Genomic DNA, 21,799 nt, shown 5'->3' with positions numbered 1-21,799 from the left:
CCCTTTGACCTACACTTCCCTGCCCACCACCGCGGCTCCACATCATGAATGAACACTGGCTGCCAGTCATCACGCAGCTGGCTTTGCAATCAGGGCCAGGATGTACTGCACGCACGTGCATCATACGATAGCCGGAGGAAAGGGGATGGGACAGCCGCTGTGCTAGGCAGGCGGGGTAGCCACGTAGAGGTGGTGCCCCCCCGTCTCTGCTGCACATCTTCCTCCAAGTGGCACATCTGGTTGTATGAATTCGCACAGGCCGGGGCCTTTATCCCAGTATCACCCACTTCCTGGGGATGCTGAGGTCGCCCATTGCTCCGTCACCCCGATAAAGCGAGCCGGTGGCTGAGCGCCCACGTCGAGGCATGCTTCCCTGGAGAGGCAGGAGGTGAGCGAGCAGCAAGGGACAGCCGAGATAAATGCAGAGCCCGCGATGAATCATTGCAGCGGTGACTGGAAGTGAAACCGGTCTGCAGCTCAGAAGGCGAGCGAGCCGAAGACGCTGGGCTCCTGCAGCCAGATGCTGCAGACTCGGGCTCGTCGCTGGCCGGGGAGCCGCACGGTCCCTTCTGCAGGCCGGAGCCGCTTTCCACAGGTGCGCAGCACCCTCCACGGCACTCCCCGCACGAGACAGAGAGCGCCGCAGCACCGGCAGGATCCAACCCGCTGCAAACAGAGCGGAGGAGAGCCGCTGTCCTTTCCCATCTGCACCGAGGCACGAACCGGCCCGGGCAAACCGGCCTCTCGCCTGCGGCAAAACAGGGCCATCCGGATGCGTCTTTCCCACCCAGCTCCCGCGGTCAGCACGCCTGGGCCCGAGGGGCTCTCTGAGGAGGGGTAGGCGATGCGGGGTATCAAGACGTCTCTCCGCCCGCAGCCCTGCTCCCTGCCTTTGGGTCCGAGTAGATCCAGGAAAGCAGGGACCCCGTGGCTCAGAGCTGGCTCGGGGGGGACAGCAAGCATTTTGCCCCTTAGCTCATTTACCCGTGGACTCGGCAGCACCGGCGGGGAGACGGGCTTCCCTGGGGCTGCCACCCGCGCACCCGGCGACGGGGAATACCGCCGGGGAGGCCGAGGGGACAAGTCCCGGCTCTGCAACTGCCTCCCTCTTCCGTCTCGTAGTCGGCTGCAAACTGCTCCGTTTCCAACGAGTTCGTTCTGCTGGGGATGGGGGTTTCTCTGGGAGGGTTTTATACGACTGAGCTCAAGGAATACTCTGATTTTCTATGTTGCTTGTATTACAGTAATACCCAAAGGCCATTTATTTTGGTGCTGCAGGTGTTCATGCATGCACGCACACGCGCTGAAGGGCTCCTCTCGTCCCAAAGCACCTGCCATTTAAATTGCAAAGGGGAAGGGAAGTGACACGCTCAGAGGGCAAGTGACATACCCAAGGCCTTACAGCAGGTCAGTGGCGGAGCTGGGATTAAACCCCTGCAGCCCGCCAGTGTCCTGGCTCCCAGCCCGGTGCCCGCCCGCCCGGCTTCCCAGCTCTGTTAGAAACCCGTACGAACATTTTTAAATGAATCCAGGGAGGACGGCGAGGGGAGAGGAGAGGCGAGCGGTCTAAGCTACGTCCAGGACCCTGCTCACACCAGACTGATCGTCAGAAGAGCCTCTGCGCAATGCCAGATAACCCGGGCCGCTCCGCGGCGCAGGACGCCGGGCGCCGGACAACTGCTCCCGCTCGCCGGCTTTCGGGAGCTGCGGCTTGCCGAGGGGCTGGGGGAGACAAGGTCAAAACCCAGCTCCCAACGCTGTGTTTTGAGGAAGATGGGCCAGAGAGAGAAAGAGACAGGGGTTAAATCACATTAAGCAAAGCCAACACGATGCAGATTGAAAAGCCCGGCAGACAGAAACGCAAATATGCGTTCATCCGAGCGCCAGCGTCTCGCTCTGTTTACACGCCCAGCGCCGCTCGTCCCCCCGAACGCCCCGCTTCCCTGCCCGCCCGCGGACGTCCTCGTGTTTTGGGGACAGGAGAGCGCCCCGCTCCCCGGGAGCCCACGCTGCAGGGGCGCACGTGAGGCCCTCGCTGCTGCCCCGCGTCGCGGGCCTGACCCCGCGGCCCCGTCCCGAGCCAGGCGGCAGGGCGATGCCAGCCCGCCTTGCCTCGCCTCGCCTCCACCTCCACGCCCCGGCCTGCTGGGTTTAGCATCGCAGCCAGCGCCGGGTTAATAATAAAGCCCCGTGCTCCCACGGGCAGACGAGCGCGCCCGCGCCGATCCTCCCTTTCACGCCTGCACGCAGCCCTTGTATAACTTCTTATATTTTCCCTCCAAAAGAAAAGATTTTAGTGCTTTTATTTTCCCTTGTAAAAATGAGTGTGTGCCATAAGCCCGGCGCTCGCAATCAACCCGCGAGAACAAAGCATTTTTGTGCGCTGGAGGGAGGACGTCACGAGAAAGCAGATCCCAGTTTCAAGTTTCCCGAATGGGAAGGGGCTGCTAGACCGCAGCGGGGACCCCCCCGGCCCGCGTCCCGGCCCGGAGGGGATCCTTTCACCCCGAGGAGGGATGAGAAACGACAAGAGAGGGATTGCAAGAGCCTCTTCCCCTCCACCCCCCCGAGCTACAACTGCTCTGGGCCACTAAATCTTCCCTCGTCCCGGTCCCTCTCAACCCTCTCCTTTCCGCCCCGGCAAAACGCCTGCGCGGAGCCGGGGACGAAGAGCCCCCGCTCCGATCTGCGCAGAGGGGCGACTGGACGAGCACAACCATCATCAGCGTTTTAAAAAGACAAGACAACAGATGAAAAACCCCCAAGACACCGATAGGATCAAACCCTCCGGTCCTCGATCAGGCAAAACTCTCCAGCACTTGAAGGACTAGATTGCACCAAGCCCCCCCCGCGCACGTCATCCCTTCCATCTGAGACAGCCCACCAGCCGGATTCTCCCCTGCCCGGCTCAACTGGAGTCACTCCTGATTTACACCAGCACGACGACAAGGAGATGGGCCCAAAAGGTCAGTTAGCGCACGCAGGGCACGGCCGGATGAGGTCCCGCGTGGAGGATTGGAGCCGTGAAGCCGACAAACACTTTGACATCCAGGCGGGGGATAAACCCGGACACGTGTCAGGGGCTATACCCGGAGGTTCGACGGCGCCCATGTTTGCACGCACACACCGACAGCTACCCGTCCAGACGCAGACAGGTATGCACGCACGCACACACGCACGCACACAGATCAAAGATGCATCTCTGAAACCAGAGAGAGGTGCACACCCCGTCTTTCGGGGAGCGCTGCAGGCTGCACCCTCGCGGCTCAGGAGACGGTGAAGCCCCGTCACGTGCACAAGCACCCAGTTGCAAATACACCCAGAAAAAGCACTGAGTTGGCTTTGCACCGCCGCAAAATACCCCCAGCAGCCCCCAGCTCTGCGGTCTTCTCTTGCAAACCTGAAGGCAAGGGGAGAAAACCCCCCACAACCTGCCCAGCAGGCAGACACGCCGGGAGACCGGCACAGGGATGTGAACGGCTGGAGAAAAACTATTACCGTTCACTTTCCGTGTCTGTTTTTCCCCTTGGTCCACAAAAGTATTAATAGAAACCAGCTTTGCTCTCAGGGTATGCTTGCATCAGAAATCCTTAATAAAAATACAGCCTAATATTATACAAATGGGTTAACTTTATTCTCTGCACAAATACTAATACGCTGTCGTCTTTATGCAGATTTGGGGTTTTAGACGGCAATTATTTACCCCGAGCCAGCCTCGCACACAAGCGGGCAGAATCTATTTTATACCTAGAGATATTAACCAGCAGAAAGGATGGACGGGGAACCATAAAATCTGGTATAAAATACAATTATCCCATTTTTCAGCTTCCCCAGGAGGTGAGCGAAGGGGGGGGAATGAATTTTGCTGCTGGCGTCTGACGCAACGTGTCCGAAAGACACCAGCCAGCCAACCAAGGGACGCGGCCGGCTCGCAGACGGCCTCAAAAGAATTTCCCTTGGGAAGAATCCCAGAAAGTCGCGGTTGTTAAAAGAGACCCCATCACGCTGCAGGCTTTCCACCCCGGGGAGCGAGCCAGGCCTCTCGACTCCTGTTCATCTCAACAGCCGAGAATTTCTTTTTCCCTTGAGGTATTTAATGCCCAAGATGACTGGAGCAGGGGGAATATATATATATATATATACACATATATATATAGGCAGAAATGCTTACTGGCTCTCTTGCACTCCGTCTACCCCCACCCTCGCACACGCTCACCCCTCCGCTAGCTGCACATGCCATCAATCGCCAAACTAAGACATGCCACGGCCAACTCCTGAATTTTGCAAGTTAGCAAGTGGAATAATAAAGCAATGTTTTAACTGTCGGGGATAGTGGCTCACAAAGTGCACTTTGGTCATTTCCTTTAATAACTGTAGTTTAGCTGTAATGATTTATAATAGTTCATAATATTCTACTAACTGTACTATATTAATAATACTAATACTTTGCCCTTGTAGCACGTCTTCTGTCAGAGGATATCAAAGCACTACCGACGGCTGTGACGTAGGTGCCATTAGCCCCATTTTATAGACGGGGAAACTGAGGTTCAAAGGCTCGCCCGAGACCAGCGATTTCCGTAGTCCAAACTCGCTGCCTTCACCGCAAGGTCGGCTTCCCCCTTCCCTAGCTCGACATTGTGAAAGCAGCTCCATCCGAGGAAAGGGAAATCAGTGCTCTGCAATTACATCTGTGTGGAGGAGCAGAATTTGAACCCCGCGCTGCCGGGATGGGTGCTTTTTTCCCCACCCCCCTTCCTTCCTTTCTTTTTGGAGAAATATTTGGTTTGCCGATTCACCGAGCGAGACTCCGGGTTCGTCCTGGAACGGACACCCGCGCCCCCGTGCCCGCCTGCAGAGCGAGAGAGGCCGATAAATATTTACTGCGCGTGTGCCCATCTCTCCCGCTGCAGGTGGATAAATATGACATTTGCATTTAGCGTTGCGCTCCTCGCCCGGCCGCGAGGAGCCCTTCGGAGACCTGCGGGAGCCAGCGGCCGCCGGTCCAAGAGGAAGGCGAGGGCACGAGGCACGGCTGGCATTTCCGAGACGACCGGGTGGCAGAGGCTGTGCGTGGGGAAACATTTTGGAGGAGAAAAGAGCCCCAGCCCTCCCTCCAAACGATCAATTAAAAGCCATCCTTCTGCCAAGAGCCAGGCGAAGACAGCAAATGACGGCTGCGAGTAAAACGGTCACCCGGATCGGTTCTGCATGACAATTGATGGGAAGGGAGGGGAAGGCAGAGGCAGAGGCAGAGGCAAGGGGGGCCGGTGGAAGAGGCAGCAGTGTCTGTTCTCCTTCCCTCACCATGGTGATTAGGCATGCCGAGTGTGCAAGACGGCCCCGAATAACAGAGAGAGAAATACAAACTGGAGACCGGCAGATCCGAGCCAGGCCAGATGGCCCTGCAGCCGGCAGGGGCTGCTCCCATCCAGCCTGTCCCCACTTTAACTGTTCAAACATTTCTTTATCCCGACAAGACAATTAAACCCGACCGCATGAAAAGGAGTCTCGGCAACAGTTTGCAGAGGGAGCAGGACGGTCGTTGCCAAAAAACACAAAAAGCAGGGGGTGGCGGGGCGCCCCGGCCGCTGGGCGCGCGGCCGGATCCTGACTCCGCTCGGCCGCGCTTTCACCAGAGCGTGGCCCTGAGGCCGCAGCGTCTCCCTCTATCTGCCGACCCGTGCGTTCCCACCGCTGCTTTTGCACTCTCCCCACGCACGCTTGTGCACGCTCGCTCACCCCCCTGCCCGCCCCCCGCACTGTGGTTGGGGAGGGGTAACCGTTCCACTTAATTCAGCTGATTATTTCAGAAGCAGTTTCAAGCGCTCAAATCCGGCACCGTCACGGAGGGTTATGAACAACGCAGCGTCATTTTTTATCTCGCCCCCGAGTTTTACCCCCGTGGAGGGGGTGGGGGCATTACAGCAGCGCGTCCCCCGCCCCGCCCTGCCGCTCCCCATTGTTCTGCTAGGGACTAATTAGAAACGGAGGGACATGCACACGAGCACACGTGCGCGCACACCTATTGCAGGTCCTAACACCAGCACAGCCGTGCACGTGCCCCCCCGAGTCCGGCGTGCGACCCGCTCGCAGGGCCGCCTTGTTTCACTTTAGAAAACGAGCCAAACATGACAACTCTCATCATCATTACGCTTAGCACCGCACCGGCCCTGGACGCAGCCGGAGAGAAACTTCAAGACGTTTGTTTCAAAGACTCGGGCAAAAAGCCCCCGTGCTTTAGAGACACTCGTGAAAATCCCCGCCTGGAGCAAGCGGCTCACTTCCTGCTACGATGAGCACTGTGACGCTCGGATCATTTTTTAACGTCCTGCCAAAATAAAAGAGCATCCGTCAACGACTGCGGCCGCTTTAGATGGGACTTGTTGGAGGCGAGCAAAGCTCTCCAAACGCTACCGAATTAAGCGGTTCCCTTGGGATGCTGGGCTGCTCCGCGAGGTCTCCGTGCAGATGGGGAAACTGAGGCCGGCTCGCCAAAACCAGAGGCAGTCGCAGAGCCGAGGAGGAGAGGGGAACCGCTGCCTTGACTCGCGTGCTTTAACTGCTTGGCCATTTCTCCCAAAACAAAGCAAAGAAAACGCGATTTGCTGCTAAGGGTTTACCCCGCCAAGGCAAGCCGCCGCGTGCGGTCCCCGAACGTGGGTGCCGGGCAGCGCCAGCGGCACGGGGCGCGGAGAGCTGCGGCCCTGCGCGAAGGGGATGCCGCGGTGACCGTCTGCGGGGAGCCATCAGCACAGGTTTTATTAGAGAGCGGCGAGCGAAGCAGGGAATCTTTTTTTTTTTCCAAGGGGGATTACAGGCATCTATCGCACACGGGGACATAACATTTATTCCACCCCTGCTAATGAGGGTACATTTATTTAAAGAGCCCCATGAAATGTGTCTGTCAGAGCCCGCAGCGCGCGCTGTCCGAGAGACACCTCCGCCGGGCCATAAATGTCATTATCTTCCCCGGCGAGCGCCTAAGCCGGCCGGCCCCAGCCAAAGCAAGCGTCTAAACACACGGCCACGTCTCCCTGCATGGCGTGTCTCCTCCGGCACGCACGGCCTCTCCCTACCCCACCGAGGTTGGCACGCTGCAGCCACCGGCCGCTTGCCCAACACCCCCCAAAACTCCCTCCATCTGATTTATCAATAAGCGAGCACAAGTGCACGCTGTGCAGCTCAGGACTAAAACCCAGGCGCTCGCCGACGGGAGGCTGCGATGCACACGCGACATCCCAGCTGGGCCCGCGGGACTGTCGCGTCTGGGCATCATGAGGCCAGATCCTGATCTCTCTTGCACCAGTGCAAATCCCAAGCAACTCCACTAAAAGCCAGTGGGTTTGGCCTGGGTTTGCAGGGAAGTAACTGAGAGGAGGAACCGGTGTCACGAGGCGCGTGCCCTGTCACTCCCGCAAACGCTGCCGGGAACGCGTCCGGGTGCGAGTCCAGCCGGCTCTGCAGTGACGGCTCGACAGCCTTTCCATTAGCCAACCCACTTTTCAGGGGCTTTAAAACTCCAGCGCGTTGCCGTCCTTTTCTTAAAAGGAAAGTTTCTCGGAAAATGGTCCCCAAAGTCATAAGGACACACAAAAAAATTCCAAATGGCCGCTTAAAATGGGGGGGTTTTTTGTAGTGGTGCACGGCACGTAAGTAATGCAATCAGAGTTACACGCCTATCGCGCTGTGGTTTTCAGGATCATGAAAGGGAGCAGACAAGCGAGCGGCTGAACCCTGCAATTCTGAAGGGCATCTATTGGACACATGAAGGCTTAACTGATGCAGTTCAGGTTTCCTACGCCCACCTATATAATTTTCCCTGGAAGCCTGTCTGCAGAGGCATTTACCTCGCTCAGGGGAAGGATCCACGTTTCACCAGGAGTTACACACACTGTTTACGCAAGGAAGCCAGGAAACTGCTCGAGGGGCAAAGTTCAGAAAAAAATTTTAAAGACCTTTAAATACATATTGACACACGGGTGTAAAAACCCCTCCGAACACGGACGGCCCTCTCGCAGCCCCTTCGGTCCTGCCACCCTCGGCCCCTTCCCGGAGGGGCATTTTGCATCCTAAAATCTTCCGCCGAGGATCCCTGGGATGGCACGGCGCGATCCTTCCCCCGGCGCGGGAAGCGCGCCCCAAGTGCAACCGCAAAACCCGGTGGGCAGAGGATGGAGGGAAAGGGCGAGCGAGCGTCAGGTGTCGCCGCTCGCTGGTTTAAGAACTTTAATCGTAATGAAACGCGCTGCTGGGCATCTAAAGAGCACGCACGCCCCGTTATCAAGGATTCCCCTAACAACCGGCTTTCAAACCTGGGCTAGCACGGGGGCACGTTTTGAGGGAGGATTAAAAATTAATCGAGGCATGAGAAATGGGGGAAAAAAAAATAAAAATAAAAAATCCAGGTTTCCCCCCACTTCATGTCAGTCCATACACAGTCCTGCTGGCTGCGATGCCAGGACTGCTGCTCTGGTGTCGAGCTAGTCATTTTAACCATTTTCTCTCTCTTTTAAAGGAAAAGAGCAGCGAGGGGAGGGGGGACGCTTTTCACCTCTTCACAAGTTTGCAAAGCAACCTGCAAAGTTTGTCTTGTGCCTCTCATGGCAAGCCCAGCGCACGGCGGCCGGCGCAGGACTTCACTGCATCGTGCAGCACCCGCACGCAGGGCGCCGCGCCGGCAAGGATGCGGGGTCCCCTTCCCGACGGGAGCACGTGCGCGTCCGGCAGTCCACGGCACGCCGTCCAATTCCTTGCACGGATTCACTCCTTCAAACTGCTTATCTGACAGGATTTTGCTAGCGAGAGACAGCGAGTGACACGCTCTAAATTCATTTAGCTCGCGGACCTGCTCTTCCGTCGTTATCTCCCCGAGTAGTCAACGGAGCAAGCTTCATTTCCATGCCCAGTTTCTACTGATAAAGGGGAGAGATCCATAAAACACTCACGAAGGACGTCTCCGATAGCGCGATAACACCGGGGGCCGCGCTCCCCCCCAAATTCAATGCACATTTCCAACGTACACACACGCACGCGTGTGCACTTGTGCCGGGTGGAAAGCCACAAGGAGGAGACCTGGAACAATGACGGCGGCTGCAAGGCATGGAGGGGAATTTGGGGGCGACGAAGGGGGTGAGCGGGAGAAGAGAGCCCGCAGCTGCCGTGCGAGGCACGCCTGGGCTCCTCTCGGTGGGAACCGTCCCACCCTCGCGAACGCCGACATAAAAGACACACTTGCAGCATATTTCAAAACCAAAGAGCGATGGATTTACAAGGCAGGTTGATTTTATGATGACTTTTATTGAAAAGGTACGCTGGGTTTAGGCAGATGCCTTTTAGCGCCGGTAAGTTAACACAGTGCCTAATTCAAGGAGACAGCCTGAGGAAGCAGTGCCGACAGGGGAGAGCGAGCCACAATGTCTCTATTACTCTCCTCGGCATCATAAAGAGGAGAAGAAAAATCATCTCGGAAGGGGGAGAGGAGAGGGGAAGGCGCGCGGCAGGTTTCTGTGCCGCGCGTCGGTCTGGGCATGCACAGAGACACAGATAATATTATTTAAAGGGCAACAAGACGAACATCCACCAGAACAAACAAAGCAGCCCAGATAAAAACAACCCCTCCCTGGCATCCGCACGGCACATCTGGGCTCCCGCTAAACGCTGCTGTAACCGACTGCGGTCGGCGGGACCTCGCCGCTCTGCTTTCCCCCGGCAGGACGGTGCACACACACCGACCGGGTCAGATAAACCCGCCGGCCTTGCACGCGGGGAGGGCAGCGGGGCAGCTGTTCCCGGCTGCACGGGAGATAATGCCAGGGACAAGGCAGCCGGAGAGCAGAGACATGACAGTGTTTTGCCGGGGCCGGGAAAGGGCGGATCACCTTTCACTGGTCATTTGAAGGGGGAAAGAGAGAGAAGAGGAAGTGCACGGCCTATTTCAGGAGCCAACGTATTGAATCACAGCGGCATGCTCTGCCGTCTCCCTCCGGGAGAGACCCCGACTGCCAGAAACGCTCCTCGACTGAATACAGAACGAGGTCCCTTTGCAAAGTCCGAGGCATCAGACGCAAGAACCGCACGCGGTGGGAGCGGAGCGGGCAGTTTGCACAATCAAGTTCCCTAACCAGTTTCTGGTTGTGCACCCCACCGTGCCCATGCACATGCACATACACACACATGCCAGAGGCTTTCTCCCAGCTCCGGGGCACCGGCATCCGCCTGGGTTTAAACATCCCACGTTAAAGCATAGAGAACAGGGAGCAGGGCCTCCTCCGAACACACCTTACCCCACAATCCAGCAACGTCCGCTGGGGAGGGGGGAAAGGCAAGGCAACATTTTATGCTTGAACTCAGGCGGACGGCAAGGCCGTTCCCCCGTCCGTCAGCAGAACCACAGCTTTACAGAGCAACACACCTGTTGCGCGCCAGGCTCAGCGAAGCGAAGCCGAGAGAGGTAACGGAGGTACTTACATCTGTCGTTCCGGTCTTCGGGGCTGGACGAGGTCTCCCGGTCAGATATGAGGCCCGAGACGGCGAAGATCTTTTTCCCCGTGTCGTCGACTTTGAGCGACCCGGGGGAGCTGGAGGGGAGCTGCGTGCCAAACTCGTACTCCTTGCCATCGGCGTCCGAGAAGCGCAGATGGGGCGAGTCGGTGTCGTGGCAGTTTTTCAGGCGCTTGGCCGGGGTGAAGGCCGACTGGTAGCTCTCCCGGTCTTCGGTGGAAGCAAAGGGGCGGAAAGCGCCAACGCCGCTGTGGTTCAACATGCTGATCGGGGTGCAGTCCAGGTTGGGGGGCGCAAACTGGGGGTGGAGGTGCAGCAAGGAAGGGGGAAAGTCACGGTTGGCAAAGGCGCCGGGCACCCCACCTTGCCGGTGATACATGGAGGCAAACGTATAGGAGCCATTGGTAAAGGGGATGTGCACGTCTTTATCCACCGACACCGGGACGCCGAAGGGTCTCGGCTGCTGGCAGGGGATGGACGCGTCGCGGCTGGCTTCGGCAGTGGAGGCGAGCACCATCAGCGCCGGAGACGCCAGCGGGTTGGGAAGATAGGACGAGTTCTCCATCTTGAAGGCTGCCCGGTGTAAGTCCATCGGAGTCTCTTGGCTCAGCAGGGTCACAAAGGGAACGATCTTCCCCGGCAGGAAAGCGAAGCGACGCCTGGACGTAGCGCGGAGGAAATCACTGGGGCATCATCACGGCACCCGAACTGCGGAGACACAAGGGAAGAGAAAACACAAGCGGTCAGGCTTCCGCACGCCCCTCTCCTGGGCGCAGCAGGCCACACGCCTTCGACCCAACTGGCCAGCAACGCGCCGCTGTGCTCATTCAGGGAAAATCAATAGACAACTTCACACCCGGCTGGAACCGCGAGCAGCCCCCCGCGCCACGGGGGTGTAGCCCAAAAGGGGCGAGCCACGGGCCAAAAAAATCCTACCCCGGAAATTAATACAGACGATTCTGTTTGGAATAGCCGGATCCACGCATGCCAGCCACCTCAGGGCAATCGAGAATGAAGATATCAGTCGTCACGAAACCCGATTACAATTGTATAGATATGCACACGCAGAATTACAATGTAAGTGCATATGCCCGGGCACAGCAGTGAATTTACTATTTGCGCACACACACTCCCACATAAGAACAAGCACTCTGTTGTACGGATCGGCACAAACACACGAGTGTTTCTGCAGCACACCATGCCTCTGGCATGTGTGTAATACAGCCATATTTACACACACACACACACACACACACACACAGATGCATGCCCACACACAAAAAGGGCATGCATTTTCTGTGCATGTAGAGAACATTTCTCTGGCATGTGTGTAATACATCCATATTTACGCGCACACACGCAGATGCATGCCCACACACAAAGGGGGGCATGATTTGCCATGCATGTAGAGAACATACCTCCAGTATGTGTGTAATATATCCATATTTACACACACACACGTAGGTGCATGCCCACACACAAAGAAGGACGTGCATTTTCTGTGCACATAAAACATGCCTCTGGCACATGTGCAATGCATTCATATTTACATACATGTAGATGCATGCCCACACACAAACAAGGGCATGCATTTGTGTGCATATACAGACATGCCTCTGACATGTATACAGTTCACCCATATTTACACACACACACACAAACAAAGGTGTGCATTTGCCATGCACATACAGAACATGCCTCTGGCACGTGTGCAGTACATCCATATTTACACGCACACACGTAGACGCATGCCCACACACAAAGAAGGGCGTGCATTTTCCGTGCACGTACAGAACATGCGTGGCGATACAGGCACACACTTTCTTTAAAAAAAACAAACAACAAAAACCCGGGGCAGAGACTTCATCAATAAAGTGCCTGGCGCCTCTGACAATATTTAAAATCATAATGGGTGCCTCTGCCATCTGATCTCTGCAAGCGTCTGCCTTTCGGGTCGGGGACGGCGGAGAACGGATCAGTAATTTTAGTTCCTAATGCACTCGCTCTTAAGTAGATTTGTAAACTGCCCTGGATGTGCCATTAACATTTACAGGGAAATGTTAACAAAATTTCTGGCTTGCTTTCTCCCAGGCCTCGGAGCTTGGCTAGCGCCGCCCAGCCAGCCACAAGCCCCTCGAAGAGAGGCACAGAAATCATCCTCCCTTCTGCGGCTCCGCGCTCAGCCGGGGTTTTTGTTTTGCTTCTTCTCCCCCCAGCAACCCGGGGTCTTTTCTTCCCAGCTTCCGCTGCCTACTATTCAGGCCCCAGGACCCAGCTTAAAATACAAGGACCATAACTTTGAAACAATATACTAGCCTGCCCGAGCTCAAAGGGCCACGAAAATCATATAATAATAAAAAGCTGGTACAAATTGTGTCTCTTAAATCCAGAGGGTCAAACATCTCAAATAAAACTTACTGAAAGAGTGTCTGCCTAATGGAGTGCCTTTTGTACTGCATGAATGAGGGAGCCGAGGCTCACAAATTGTATGAAACCCAGTCTGGAGCTGTAACGCAGTCCAACGATAACATTTCCTTTCTCCCATCCTGTACCCAGACGCGGCACTGACTGTTATTAATTGTGAAGATGAGTGGACATCATCTCTCCGCTTCCTCATTTGGCACCCTTCCTTATAGACATCATCGCTAAATTACCAGATTATGTATCTCACATTAACGGATCTGCTCTCTTCCAAATTTTAAATAACTTTCCTGTCAAGTTGCAGCCAGCGAGAGCGTGCGGGGGGGAGATGGCAAGGGCAGGCGGCTCGGCGCTGCAATCCAGGGCACGCTTGTTTTGCTGCTTTCAGCGAGGCTGAGCCACGCACACACAAAACCCTGGAGGTCAGGAAATTGCATCTGCCGGCAAATTTCAGCGCCCCCCCCCCCCTTTTCTTTCTTTTTTTTTTTTTTAGCAGCCGTGTAAAATGTCTGGAAAGACACGCATGTAAATAAATAACCGCTGACACCGAAATAAACCGTCATTAATATGTAAGCGGGGCTGGGAGATCATGGGAAAATACGGTTTTGCGAGGGGGGGCGGGGAAGAGCGCATCCCCACCACCGCCTCCCTGCTCCTTTTCTATTTTTACTTGTGCCATCACCTCATTACGTTAAATGTATTTCATAAATTAGTAATCTGGCCGCAACACTTGACACTCCTGTAGGATATTGTGAATCACTCTGGCCGCTTTATTCGTTTGCAAACTTCATTACGCGGGGAATAAATCAACACATTACAATATCTCACCCGGCCAAATTTAATTTTTTTAAAACTCCTACTTCCTTTTTAGTTCTCTCTCGCTGTCCCCCCCATTAGCAACGTGTACAGATGAGACTGCGGCGGACCAGTCATTATGAAAATCTATAGTTAATACACTCCCAATGTCAAAATGTCAGGGCTTTAAATACAGAACCCAAAATAAGAAAACTAACTGACCTTCTTAATTAAAAAAATATGGATCGCGGGATAATCATCTTGATGGAACATTTGGGTGACCAGGAGGCAGCGGGGACGGAGAAAGTAACTGCTACTTTTCTGCTTCTATGCTGATTTTTTTTAATTTAGCACCCCGTGCAAATCCAGATTAAAATAACTCCAGCTATTGATCCGAGCAGTGGAATTGACATTAATTTTAGTTCACTTCTCACTTTGCAAAGGGATCAATAGGAAGTAATAACAGCTGACATGCCCGCTGAAAGGAGGAGAAAAGACGGGCTGGAGACAGAAATCGAAAAGCAACCAAATAAATCAGCAGCTACTTTTCCACGGCATCAGACAAACTCCAAACAGATTGCAAAAAGTCTTTGTTGAATTAACTAAACAAGGGGTAGAGGGAGTGGGGGGTGGAGATCAATCTATGAAGCTACGAAAACTGTCTACCAGCCTCGAGCCTGAGAGAGAGAGACCAAAAAACACAGGTTTAACTTTTTAACGCACCTTTTGCCGCCTGGAGGGTTGTTTTTTTTAGAGGGACCGCTTGGTCACGGCACACAGCAATGACCGGCACGGCAAGGCTCAGCTCGCCAGCCCAGCCCGAGACTTGGAGCATTAAATACAATTTCTATTTCTCTCCCTGACGGTGGAACAAGTTGGAAGGGGAAACCGCTGCCTCGCTTTTGGTTCCTCTACTGCAAAAAGACGAGAGCGCTGTTTGCAAGTAGTTCAGGAGAAAGTGGCGATAAAAGCCAGGCAGGGCGGGGGCTGAGCCCGCATCGCAAACGCGGGAGGACCCGAGCAAACACAAATCGCGGCGGCGGCCGGCGGACGAGCTCGGCAGCTCCCACGGACACGCCGCCACACAACCCGCAAACCTTTCCCCCGCACCAGCCCGCCGACACACAACAGGTTGCATTTTTGCGGTCTCCCAGCCCTTTGCAAACGCCACCGAATTAAAACCACCGGCAAGTCCCGGCGTCCGGGGAAAAACACTGCGGGGAGGGGGCGGCAAGACCCGGAGCGGCGGCGCAGGGCGAGCCGCGGGCAAGTTGAGGGGGAAAAGTTGGGGTCTGGGGTGGGGGTTTCCTCCCGCCGGCACCGCAACGAAAGCGGGGCTTTGCGGCACCCCCGCCGCGCATCCCGCGCGGATCGGGCCCCGCATCCCGCCGCCCGGGGCCGGATCCCGCCGCCCGCCGCCCGCGCCCGGATGCGGCGCCGATACAAAGTTGCAACAAAAAAGCGGCGAGGAAGCGCGGGCGAGGGCAGCGCCCGGAGGGGGGCCGCCGCCAACTGCCCCGGCCAGCCGTGCCCCACGCAAACGCGGGGCGGCTCGCAAACGCCCCGAGAAGGGCAGAGACGAGAAGGGGAAGAAGGAAAACGGAGAAAGGAGGCGGAAAAAAAAAATTAAAAGGAAGAAAAGAGAAAGGGAAAGAAGCAAGCAGCCCCGGCGCAACTTTCCGCGCCTGCGAAGGAAACAGGTGCGGGCTCGGCCGCGTTTCTCCGGGCTCCGCGCGCCCCGCAAAGCCCGAGAAACCCCCGGGGCTGGGGGAGTAACCCCCCTGCCCCCCCCCCCCCCCGCCCCGGGGCGTGCAGCGCCGGGCCGGGGCCCGCACCCCCTTGCACAGCCCCACAGCACCCCTCGTTTGCGGGTGGTGGCGGGGCCCGGCGGGACGCAGCCTCTCTCGCCCGCTGCGAAACTTTTGCCGCGGGGGTGCGGGGCCCGGCCGGCTTCCCCCGCACCAGCCCCGCGGGGGGAAAGCGCGGAGCGACGCGGGTGCCGCCGGCCCCGGGGAGCCCCCCCAGCCCGCCCGGGGGCCGCTGCCCCGCTCGCCCCGGCGCGGGGTCCGGGTTTGCACGCCCCGAGCCCGCTCCACACACATCCAGTGCAAGCACCCCGGCTCTCTCCTCCGCGTCCAAGTTGCCCCGCAAAGTTTGCGGCCGCCCCCGGAGCGGAGCGGAGCGGAGCGGGTACTCACAGCGCGGAGGGGCTGCCCCCGGGTCGGGTCGGGTCGGGTCGGGTGCGGGGCCGTGCGGAGCCCGGGCTGCGGCGGAGAGAAGGAGCCGCGCTGCCTCCCCGCGCCGGCTCTAATCAGTGAATGAGCCTCCACTCGCCCAGGGATTCCTGGCTACACACGCACACAGCCCGGCTGAGCACGGAATACATTAGGGTACGAGGGAGCATGGGAAATGGAGTCCCGGCCCTGCTGCCCACCCCCTCCCGCCTGGGGTTTGCACCCCCCCGAGCTGCTCCGGTGATTTCCCCCCTGGGGCCGGGTGCGGGGCTGGGAGTCTGCGGAAGGGGAGGTGGGAGGCATCGCACAGCAGCCTCCAGCTCCCTGCAGGGCGGCTGCAAAGAGCCTGGCGCTGGGCTGGGCTCAGTGCGGGACATGATGACCCAGGAGCAATGGGCTCAGGCTGCAGCCAGGCACTGGAGGCTGGACAGGAGGAACCACTTCCTGGTAAAGCACTGGAGCAGGGTTACCCGGAGAGGTGGTGCAGTCTCCATCCGTGGAGGTGTTCAAGCCCTGGTTGGGGTGATGTAGCTGGGGCTGGTCCTGCCCCGAGCAGCAGATGCACTAGATGTGACCTCCTCCTTCCAGCCCTCCTTTTCTACGGTTCAAAGTCGGAGAGAGGCTGATAACCGACTGGGGGGAGGGAAGGAGGGGTTGTCTAAATTCTCTGCACTACAAAGTTTTATGGGAGATTACCCGACTGGGTTGGCAATAGAGGGAAGATGAACCTCCACTCCTAACTGAACCTTTTTATTAGGACAGTTTATTTAGGAAGTCACCCAAAGAGGTGGTGGCGTCTCCATCCTTGGAGGTAGACAAAGCCCTTGTCTGGGGCTGGTCCTGCTTGGAGCAGGGGCTGGACTGGGTGCGACCTCCTGAGCTCCCTGCCAGACCTCGTATGAAAAGAGCAGGAAAGCCAGGGTGAAAATTCAGGTCTTTGAGTCTCCGTGTGCGCGTGTTATTCCCATACACGACGCAGATACTCGCACGCAGGCACACACAAGGTCTTCAAATGCGGCAGCAAGGACAAGGATCCCTCTCCATAGTGTTACGCCTATAAGCATATTTGCCCGTGCACACAAAGGACTGATTTCCCTCCACAATGCACCTCTCAATCCTAATCCTCCCCTACCTGCCTCCGATGCCAATCCTGGGATTTTCTTGAGCAGAAATTGCCCGTCAGACAAAACTGCATGCTGAATTGGAGATGGGGGCTCAGTAGAAACCATTCATCTCCTTCTCTCTTGTGGCCTGTGTCAGGATTTGATGGCAGAGGCGCATTTATTCAGCAAAGGAGGGATTTATTTTTTTTTTTTTATATGATTTAAAAATTTAGGAGGGGGGCTTTCTTTCAAAAAATAGTTGGGCTGCCTCGTTTCGCCGTGCACTGAAACGCTGTCAGTCTGTACGGGGAATAGCCGGACTGCAAATTGAGGAAGAAGATCAGCACCTTCATGGAACGACTCGCGTTGTCACCCGCGGGGCCGCGTATTCCTGTTTGGGTGCTGGGGCTTTCTCCTACCCTCACAGCTGTTGTTAAGCCTGACTCATCCCTGAAGCGCTGCAGTTCCTCTGTTTCTTTCTGACTTGCTCGGCAGGAGTGTGGAAAATGCACATATTGTTTAAAGGCTCAGAGTCGGTGGCAGTTGGGGGTAGCTAAGAAATGCAAGCCCAGGCCCTGAGTCAATACAGTTCTGGAGAGCAGGAAGGGGGGGATTTCCCCACCCTTTTTTAAGCAGCTCCAAGATAGGCCTGCACAGGATGAAACCTTTGCAAAATGGTAGTACACACAGCCAAACAAAGCCATCCTGGCTTTCATGCTTAGTATTTCAAAACCAAAAATGACACGAGGCTCCAGGCTTCTGAAAGCCGTCCAGCACCGGTGTGCAAAGGTGTTTCACGCACTTTAGTTGTCACTTGTTACCTCCTGCGCCTCGGCTCCCAGCCCGCCCCGGTCTGCTAGAGCAAGGCAGGTGCGGTGCAACCCTTACGGATGCTTCTACTGAAAGATGTCGCCTGCTGCATGTGTCTTCCTGCAGGAGGATGCTGCTGGGTAGACAGTGTCATGCCTTCTCCTGCCCTGATACCGTGGCCGCATGGTTCGTCTTCTGGGTGTAAGGCTGGGAGTCGGGACCAGCCTCGCCACGTGCCTTTGGAGAAGCTGCAGGGCTCTGCTTTCCCACCGGTGCAAGGAAAGGCAGCAATGCTGCAAAAAGTTCTGTAGGTGCCAAAATCCCCGAGTGCAATCCTTCACAACATAGCACCCCGCTCTCTGTCCCTAGACCCGCGTTTGGCCACCCTGCCCGGGAGGGAAGGGGTGTCAATTCGGACCTTACCTAACGTGCTTCGGAGCCCAGGCATCTCTTCCCCATGGCACCACTTAAGAGATCTTTGCAAATAATTAAATCAGTCCCTAACTACTGCAGAGGAAGAGCTGCTCCTGCCAGGCCCCTGCAATCCTGTTGTGCTATTAGGCAGAAATGGTGCTGTAACCATTCCAGATGAAGATCACTCCTCCTCATATCTCAGGTCTGATCTCTCTGTGCATCTCCTCTAGCAATTAGTAGGAGCCACCAATTACCCCTAATTAGAGTTAGATTTCTCAGACTGAAATATAGATTGGAACAATTAAGGATTATTCCTAACAAGAGTTATGTTTTTCTGAACTGATAATTTCTCACATCTTTCTGGCAGGCCTTGAAAATCCACCCGACAGGCTGCGTATGCAAACATTCACAAACACAATAGTGCTATATATTAATGCCTAGATAGGACATGCTCTGCTACCACAGATATACACATGCAGCACTGATCCTGTAATGAGACACATGCTGAGATCAATGAACAACTGAGGACTTAAATAAATATTCCTTTATAGTCATCTATATTAGCCACACGTTGAAAAGTGGTGGGGTGCTGAAACACATCAAGAAATCAAGTTAAAAAGCAGCTTCTGCCTCCCAGGAATCTCTGGGAAATATATTTTGGAGAGCAGGACTAATCAAACCTACCTTACAGCTTGGCAGTCGTGATGATAGGAGTCGGGTTAAGGGAGTACTTGTAGCATACGCCTGTGTTTGCCGTACTCGCAGCGTTGCGAAAGAAAAACCCTGTCGAGTGAAATTTCTTGCTCTTGTTCTCAGCCAAAGGGCAATTCATTTTGTTTCAAAGTTTGCAAAAGAAAACAGCCGGGCCATATCTCTTAGCGTGGAGAAAAGGGGCTCGATCCTTGGCTCTTGACCGCCTGATGCCAGCTGAGAATCAGGCCTAGTGTTTTTCAGATTAAAAAAAAAAAATACTCCATTTGAATACTTAAATCTTTTGTTGTCAGATGTACATCACGAGTCTAAACAGTCTGTGTTGTGTGGTCTTCCCTGAGAAACGAAAGCCTAAGAAAATGTTTTAACGAATGCACTCATGCTCATAATGATTATTATTTTAATTCTTAATCTGTGTTGCTAATGACAGCCCAATTCTGCAGTTGGCCCAATACACACAGGCCAATGTAGTGTCCCCATGGGAGCAGACAAACTCCCATGAAAGCCTCATTTGAGAATATGAATACGTGAAAAGTATCATTTGAGTCTAACTTAACTTTTTGCACATCGTCCAGCCAGAGATACCACTTCCACATTTGTCTGCCCTGAGTTTCAAGCCAGGGCCAGACTTTGGCATTTTCGTGCCCCAGCACGGGATTGCCGTATTCAGGCTGCTTAAATCCAAGGCGGTCCCGATGCTGCTAAGATGTACGCGTGCACTCAGCTTTCTGCCCGTGCACTTCAATGCATCTCCTCGTGGTGTAACAGCTCCGTCAGTGGGTAAGACTTAGCGGGAGGGAGGCCTTTGACCGGAAGCCCTTTGTGGCAGGGACTGTGTTTTTGGGGGGGCCGTGTTCTTTTTCCTGCCTGTGTGCGGTGGAGCCCTGACCCCTAATTAGGCACCTACAGGGTTTCTGTAATCCTGCCAATGATACTAATAATAACTTGGGGAAAAAAAACCCTTCCATTTTTATTTTAAAAAGCTTGCTATTTCTAGTTACGGAAGGACTTTTTTTAACTAAATGAATAGGGTGCATCTACATGCGCGCTTTAATGCACATTAGCCTATTGTAACGCACATTAAAGCAACACTAAAAAAAGTGCTTTTTCCTCAATGCACATTAAGACAGGCCAATGCACAGTTTCCTAGTACCTCACAATGGAGGTATTAAATTAAAAGTGCATGAACTACAGCGTGTTCATGCACGTGTAGAAGCGCCCACAGAGGTTATTCCATCGAGAAACAAAGCCGCTAGCGGTGCACGATCGTATCCAGCAGAGCACATGCTCTTTTTGACTGCAGTTTAGGCACATGTCGGGTGCGGCTGTGAGGACAGCCGTGCAAGCGAGTGTGCACAGCTCTTGCACCCCAGCTTCCTACTAGATCTTGTGAATTCTTCCCGCCTGCCTTTAAGCGGGGTCATCCTCAGAAAAGTGAGGATATCAACTTTTCCCCAAAGAGCCTGGTCTGCCTATGTCCTTAGGGCAGCACGGCTACAAGCAACACCCCTAAAGGGGATGGAGCCGGCTCCCAGTTCCTCGAGGCACCTCCTGCTTGCGGCTCTAGCAGAGGGGAGATGGAGCCAGGAGGTGTGACCCTCGTGCCCTCTCCTGGTTATAACCAGAATTTCTCAGCTGTGTGTCATAGGCCCTACCTGCCCACGGCTGAGCCGAGGCCCATTTGTCCCCTCCTGGGGACGGAGATGCAAAACCTGCATCTCATCCCAGAAGCAGAGCTGCCGACACCCTCCCTCCCCTGGTTTCCTGGAGCGGGGGTCTGCTTTCCTCCCGCTCGTGGCTTCATCCCAGCAGTTAAGACAGGAGCTTGTGGCCCCATCAGTCATATCTCAGCTCCTGATCCTTTAAGCAAGGACATTTAAGACAAAGATTTACCTCCTAGCTCGGGAACATTATTCTGATCTAAGCAGCTGAGCCGGGCTTACTCCCGTGACGGATGAGCTGATTGCCCAATAGCTTAACGGGGCTCCTACGGGGTCCCGCTCGCAGAGATCGCTCTTAGCAATGTGCCAGCCGGCACTGAAATGCTTGAAACGCGTGCCGTCTTCCAAAAGTTTAGGATTCGGAGCCGGGAAACTCTTCAGAGCCAGCACGTGGCCCCTGACCACTCCTCCTGGTGCGCCAGAAGGAGGAACGAGGCCTTTTCGCGTGGATCTAGCGAGAAACAGCATTTCCATCGGTCTAGACAAAGAGTCGATGCCTCCCCGATAAGCCTGCCTGCTCTCGGTGCTGGCTCTTTTCCTTCCCAAGGCCCGTCAGGTCGCGCTGGGGAGAGGACAAGGGCTTTGAGAAAGCATCTTTTTGGTTATTTGGCAAAACCCTCGTGACTCTACCTTCCACCTAGGTCCTGCACAGTGTGTTGGACAAGATGCCGTGGGACTACAGTGCCAGTGGCATGGGCGGCCGCATGTACTGTGGGCATTTTCTGTGCGCAGCATGGGACGGATCGGGGAGGAAGCAGGCAGCAGAGCAGCAGATGAGGCACAGAGTAGAAAGCAGAGCAGCAGACAGGGGAGGGGGTAGAAAGCAGAGCAGCAGATGGGGCAGAGGAAGGGGATGAGAGCAGCGCTCAGGCAGGCTGCAGAGCTCATTTGCAGCACGCCTGCCAAAAAAGTTGGCTCCCTCTGTCACCGGCCCCCCAGCTTCGGCGCGTCCCCCCTCGCTGCACCCACGCCGTGGGCTGGACGGGAAGCCCCTGGCAAGGCACTAGCTCAGCCCTAACGGGGATCTGTGGATGCACGTCAGCTTTCGGGCCCTCATCAGCTCACATGTCCGGGGAGTGAACCTCTCACC

General features: G+C 55.5%; 1 protein-coding gene across 5 annotated transcripts in view; it reads right to left on the bottom strand.

Moving 5' to 3' along the window:
* RNF220 (ring finger protein 220) overlaps window positions 1-16,053 on the bottom strand; it is a 226,246-nt gene extending 210,193 nt beyond the window's left edge. For 2 of the 5 annotated variants that reach the window (XM_059727728.1, XM_059727732.1), the window contains exons 1-2: window positions 15,915-16,053; window positions 10,468-11,208 (exon numbers count right to left, since the gene is read on the bottom strand). In XM_059727728.1, coding sequence (XP_059583711.1) covers window positions 10,468-11,092 — 625 coding nt within the window. In that variant the 5' untranslated portion in view covers window positions 11,093-11,208; window positions 15,915-16,053. The remainder of the gene's footprint in view (window positions 1-10,467; window positions 11,209-15,914) is intronic. The other 3 variants (XM_059727730.1, XM_059727731.1, XM_059727729.1) reach the window with 2 other exon arrangements.
* Window positions 16,054-21,799: the final 5,746 nt, after the last annotated feature.

The sequence above is a fragment of the Alligator mississippiensis genome, chromosome 5 (assembly GCF_030867095.1).
Source record: "Alligator mississippiensis isolate rAllMis1 chromosome 5, rAllMis1, whole genome shotgun sequence".
NCBI lineage: Eukaryota > Metazoa > Chordata > Crocodylia > Alligatoridae > Alligator > Alligator mississippiensis.
Note: the sequence above shows the minus strand (reverse complement) of the source record. Positions and strands in the feature narration are given on the sequence as shown.